Source organism: Calypte anna, chromosome 3, assembly GCF_003957555.1.
Source record: "Calypte anna isolate BGI_N300 chromosome 3, bCalAnn1_v1.p, whole genome shotgun sequence".
In the NCBI taxonomy this organism is placed as follows: Eukaryota; Metazoa; Chordata; class Aves; order Apodiformes; family Trochilidae; genus Calypte; species Calypte anna.
The window spans coordinates 79,153,739-79,159,738 of record NC_044246.1 but is presented as its reverse complement, the minus strand read 5'-3'; the positions used below and the strand labels follow the sequence as shown (position 1 = coordinate 79,159,738).

Sequence of the window (6,000 nt, the reverse complement as noted above, 5' to 3'; positions counted from 1 at the left end):
CTGTTCCCCTCAGCCGGGCGGCGGATGGGCGCCCGCACTGCGCCTGCGCGCTGGGGCCGGCCCGGGCTGCGCACCCCGCGGGGCAGCGGCCGGCGGGCAGCCAGGCGGGGGTCACGTGACTCCACCGCACCGCATCGCACCGCACCGCACCGCACCGGGCGCTGCGGAGGCTGTTGCAGAGCCGCGGCCGCCGAGCCGGGCTTTCCCCCTTACTCTCCCTTCCCCCTCCCCTTCTCCATCCCCCCTCCTCCATCCCGCCCGCCTCCGCCTCCTCGCTCTCCTCCCTGCCCGCGGGGTACGGGAGCCGGTGACGGGAGCCGGTGACGGGAGCGAGGCGGAGTCTGGAGGGAAGATACCGAGAGATAGAGATTTAAATCACATCCCCGGCTGTAGAAGGGAAGCAGCAGCAGCAGCAGCCCCGGCGCAGAGGGACGGACGCACGCGCCAAGAAAAGGTCTGCCGGCTCCGCCGCTGCTGCTGCTGCTCACCATGGGTGCCGCCGCCGCCGAGCCCCCCCGCGCCATGGGCCTGGTGTCCAGCGTGGTGAACGATACCCTCGAGTTCTACCGCTGGACCTGGAGCATCCGAGGTAACGTGCCAGGGCAGCCCCGCCGGTAACCCCGGCACCGCCATCGCCGTGCTCGGCGCATCCCCCTTTACCCCCCCACCCGCCTCACCTCCCGCTGTCACTGAGGCGCAGCGGTTCAAAATGGCTCCGTCTCCCGGGAGACGCGGCGGGCGCCGATGGGGGCTGAGGCAGCGGGCGGGCTTGGGCCTGGGACCGCGGTGGGGAGGCAGGCCCCTCCGCACCCGCTTCTCCTCCTCGTCCTTCTGGGTGTTCTGGGGAGCTTTGCTTGTTTATTTCCCTTAATCCCGTGTAATGGCTCGGGGTGCGTGGGACATCTCTTGGTGGCAAGGTGAGGGTGTCACGGGCTGGAGGTGGTGGAAACCCTCATCCCGGAGGTGTCGTTCCTCGGGCCGCCTCTCACCGCAGCAGCGGGCCTTGGGGTGGTCGCACGGGAATCAGGTTTGAGAGGTACCTGAGGCCCTGGGTAATTCCTGCTGAAGCTGAGGCAGCCTTTGGCTTCTGCGGCAGGTGGGAGTCCTGTGACAGCATCGCGTGGAGTTCAGCAAACTAAATGAGGAAATGGTTGTGTCCGTCAGTGCAGAAGCTTTTCTTTCTATGTTTAAGTGCATTTGGGTTGGTTCTGCTGTTTTCCATTTTCAATGTGCTCCATTTTGGTACTGGCACCCCATGGCTACAGCGTGGAAGATGCTGAAGGAAGAGAAAAAATTTCTTTGGAATATGGAGAAATGTGGAAAAGCAGCTTTCAGTACTGGGACAGTAAACGAGGTGGTAACTTGCCACAATGGCCAGTAGCTGTGGAAGTGTTGGTCAGCCTGAACATCTCTCTTGTTGGTCAGACACAATGAGTTGGTCAAACACAGAGTCGCAACTTTCACAGTTGCTGTTGTCAGTAGCCCTGGGCAGTTGACAGAAGAATCACTTCTCTGGATGTTTTCTTCATTTTTTTCCCACACAACGATGAGGTTTAGGCTATCTTGATTTAAACCTAGAAATATATGGAGCAAAACTGTGGAGTGAATGCACCTATGGATGTATTTTGTGGCCATATGATAAGTGAGAAAGCGCGGCCTTCATTACAGCCGGGAAGCTCACTGCATCAGCAATCTTTTCCACCCCCCTCCCTTCTGCCATCTGTCAGATAACAAATTAATCTTATGTTATAGAAGGAGGGAGCTCACTTTTTTCACAATTTCTCTTCCCAGCTTATCTTCTGTTTGTTGTTTGGGGTTTTTTTTTTGGCCATATTTTAAAAATTAAGCCTGCTTCTTCTGTTTTTAAAACCTCCTGGAATACGAGATCAAAAATGCTTGCAGCAGCACTACATTGTAATCTACTGGTGCTTGCTCTTTCTCTTCCTCTTGCAACATACAATTGTTCATAGGCTGCCAGGTAGTGCATGAAAGAGATCCTATTCTAGGTAATCAATAGCATTTTCAAATGGATATAAAATAGATGTAGGTACAAAGCTGATAATCTTTATGGGATACTTGATTTGGTTGGAAAAAGAGTTCTGATTAAGTTTCATTAACTTCAAATGTGCCAGTGAAGGCTGTATATAAACCATGTTAGTTGTAAGCAAAAATGACTGGAGGAAAAGGAGGATGACAAGACAAGTTTATGCAAGGAATGTAAAGATAAGTAACTTACATTAATACTGAATCTAGAACAAACTCTTAGTTCTTCCTCCTGCTGCTTTGGAGAATGTTAAGCAATAGTAGTAGGGTGACATTGTGATGGCATCTTAGCTATCCTTAAGTCTTTTATTAATTTGCTAATACAAAATTTTAAATTTCTGCTCTGAGTTCAGTTGCTGTTAAGATTCCACTCTCATGAAGCAATCAGTTGCATTTTGCAGATGTAGAGTTTCTTGTTCAGGTTCTGGATTTAAGTGGATCCCTGCAAGGATAGTTTTGGATAGAGCCTAAGTCGCATCAAAAGTGTGTTAATTTTATTACCCTTGTAAAACAAGGTTTTCTTATAGTTTTTTACAGTCAGCTATGGACATCAGGATTGTACAATAGCACACAATGTAGTTACAATTGTAGTTACAACTTTATCCAGTAGCTCTGGATAAAAAAGTGTAATTTGTGAGGGAATGCTGTGTTGCTTTTTAATTAAATCAAATCTTAATTCCCTAAGTTCTGCTTAAATACCTGATCACTTTGCTGCTTTTCTGCATGTGTCTTTGTTAAAAAAAAAAAAAAAATTGTCTCTGTTTGCCATCTGAGTGAATATATGTTAAAGTAATGAATTCAGCATCATTAAGAGAATTCATGCAATTCATCTTTGTGTCAAGAACTATGGCAGTGATGTTGCTCAACAGAAAACACAAATTATGGCATGCAGGACCATTGCCTAACGTTCAATATCATTAAATAAAAAACCACGCAGCAAAGTTGCTCAACAAATGATGCTATGCAATAGCATTACACAATAAATCATACTGAAACACTACTACACAGCAAAATTACACAATAAAATGTGAAGAAATTTTATTCTCACTACTACTCCTACACAAAAACTTCTCATTCATATAAAACCAAATTTACTTATTTTTTCCAGTTCGCTCTTTTATTTGTTATTGGACACCCAAGTCTATCTTTAGCTCTGTGCTCAGTCTTCAGCAGCACTGTCCTGCCAGCAGGTGTTTTCTAGCACTGTCCCAGTCTCCTGTGATGAGTCTTGTGTAGAACTGTGTCAGAGCTTTCCACTGAGTCTTGTGCTGCTTTATTTTTTGTGCTGTAAAGATTTCACCTTTGCTTTGTGCAATTTAAAAAGCTTATTCTCTGCTTTGTGCTATTTAAAAAGCTACCAAATTTTTCTGAAATCAAAACGAACCCCAAAAGACCAAGTGTATGATGAGCCTAACTGGCTTTTTTTTTTAATGATGTCACATTTTTTAAGCATTAAGCATGCTATCTAAAGCTGGTTTGTTTGATTCATTTTTAAAAAATCTTGTGTCTGTGAATGACAACGGTATTCTGTGACTTTTCCCCTAAATATGTTATCAAATACATTAGCAGTTTTAGCTTAATGGGTTTGCTTGTTGATTTGTTGAAAGCCTACTCTTTTTTTCTGCCTTCTGTGACTATTTTTTGAGAACCCTGTAATGAAAGCCTAAATTCTACTGTAGCCTGAAAAGGGTGAAGATATAGGAAGATATAATAAGAAGATATATAAACAAAAAAGAGAAGTAGAAAGGAAAAGAAACGTGATCTTAGTGGTCATCAGAAGGAAAAAAGGTGGTTGGTGGAACAGTTACTATCAGGAAAGTTGATCTAGGAATTCCATGCTATTATTTCTATAAGGGACCAGTTACATGTAATACATAGGGCAGGGCTTCCTTCTTTCTCTCAGCTTGGATAGCTGATTGGGGTTAGATCTGCCAGGAAGGATTAAGGGTATGATTAGATGACTGAGCAAGTGACTTAAAGGGAGGTTCCAGGCTGAATCTGGGGGAACTATTAAGATGTATAGCTCAGGACACAGTCCAGGAAAGAAGAATGTGGAAATCTCAAAACAGGTGTAAAGAATTAATTGGTTGTTGCGGAAAAGGAGTAGGTGGCTGTGGCTCAAAAAGGGCATTTGTGAAACCTTGTATCAAAAATACTTATTTTAGAGGAACTAGTAATTTCGAATGTATTGAGCTGAAGAACAGAGCCTTGACTGACTTTGGGTGAGAATGATTGTTCTTGGAGCTCAAAGTTAAAAGGAGGTAGGGCCATCCCAGGCCACGTGGGACTGCTTTGGAACAGCAACTATTTACAGCTGTTTCAGTTAATAAGATTAGAGATTTTTTCCATCAGGAGGAAAGAAGAGAGGCGAAAGATGCAAACTTTCACTTCAGTGGTAGCAAAGTCTTCTGCATCGTGTCTTCTTGAGGAGTAATATCAATGGTAGCTTTTATCAGCTGAGGCAAAAGTGTAAGACAATGAGGATGAGAAACACAAGAAAGGTACAGCAGCTTGCCTTAAAAGTCAACCAGTGGAGCAGCTTCCATGGGATTACAACTTGGCATAATTTTTTTTCCCAGAGTGGACTTGGGACTACATTAAGAACATGCAAAAAGTTCAGGTTCAGTTTCTTTTTCAGTCCAGGGAACAGAACTGGAGAAAAGAATATGTTTTTTTCTCCTTCTCTTGTTCTTTTCCCCATGCAGAAACTAAGTGGGGCCAAAGGATCCTGAATCCTTGTGCTTCAGGGAAGCTCACTGGGAGAGATTAGTCTGAGGGGAAATAGTACCTTGTTGTATTTCACAATTTATGCCAAAGCTGGAGGTAAAATGCCAATGAAAGGTCTTCAAAGGGTCATGATGGGCAGAGAGAACAAAGGGTAAGGTAAAGGCTCATGAAGTCTGTTTCCCAGAAACAAATCAGAATGTGTTCCTAAACTTTTTGAGAACCAGCTGAGCATCCATTCAGTGATTTGGCATGGTACTTGTCTTGCAGATACAATTTTCTTCTCAAGGGAACAGATTTTTTTTTTTGAATCTGTGACCATGACTGGGTAAAACACAGGGATTAGATGGGAAGAAACACACCAGAAACTGGAGAAGCTAGTGTAATAGGGCTTGGCTGTCTTGGAGTATAAACATAAAGAAAAACCTGTGGCAGAAGGAGAACTTGGAGAAATGGATTACAGAAAATATTAAAGGCTAGATCATGTGAGTCTACTGGCTACCAAACTGAGCAATAGGAGCATCCCAGTTTACTTGATTTGTTTCCTTAAGCATCCCATTTAATTGCCTTTCAATAAAGGGAGGGACTTTATTAGTGAAGAAAAAGGAGCTGTCATTTTTTCAGTTTGCTGGGTGTTTGAGGGAAATCCCACCCAAGTTTTGACACCAGGAGATTTTATCAGATTGCAGAACTTGAAGGACAGATAACCAGAACAAAACAGATGCCAAGTATCTTTGGAAATGGAAACATCATTCAGAAAAGTATATTACTAGAGTGGAAATATCTGCTTAGAGATTTTGGATCACCAGGTTTCAAAAACACAAACTTGAGGGAGTAGCCTGAAGCAAAGCTAATACTGTGGACAGGGAAATGAATTATGAGTTAAAGATTAAAATGGAGGAGGAGTTGCAGGTAATTACCTACAACTCTTAGCTCCAATAAAGGGATGAAGCAGAAAAAAAGCCTTTAAAGAGCACCAGCTACAATGTGATATGAACTTCTGTTTGAATACTCAGTGGCATATTCCAGAAGCAAAAGAAAATGTTTGAATGAAATGGCAAAAATACAACTTCTGAAAATACCTTTTAGGGCTGTGTAGATGGAATGTATTCAAGTCTTTGGGAGTGAAATGTTACAAATGCTCTTAAAGCAGATTCTTTGGGAAAAGATTGGGAAACTATACAGAATTTAACCAAGCTTGCTTGACATTAGTATCATAGAATGGTTTTGACT

The 6,000-nt window shown here is 43.8% G+C and overlaps 1 protein-coding gene across 1 annotated transcript in view; it reads left to right on the top strand.

Moving 5' to 3' along the window:
• Positions 1 to 226: 226 nt before the first annotated feature.
• Positions 227 to 6,000, top strand: part of ELOVL4 (ELOVL fatty acid elongase 4) — a 32,349-nt gene continuing 26,575 nt past the window's right edge. Inside the window, exon 1 of the mRNA XM_030447456.1 lies at positions 227 to 589. Within this exon, the coding sequence (XP_030303316.1) occupies positions 490 to 589 (100 nt within the window). The 5' untranslated portion in view covers positions 227 to 489. The remainder of the gene's footprint in view (positions 590 to 6,000) is intronic.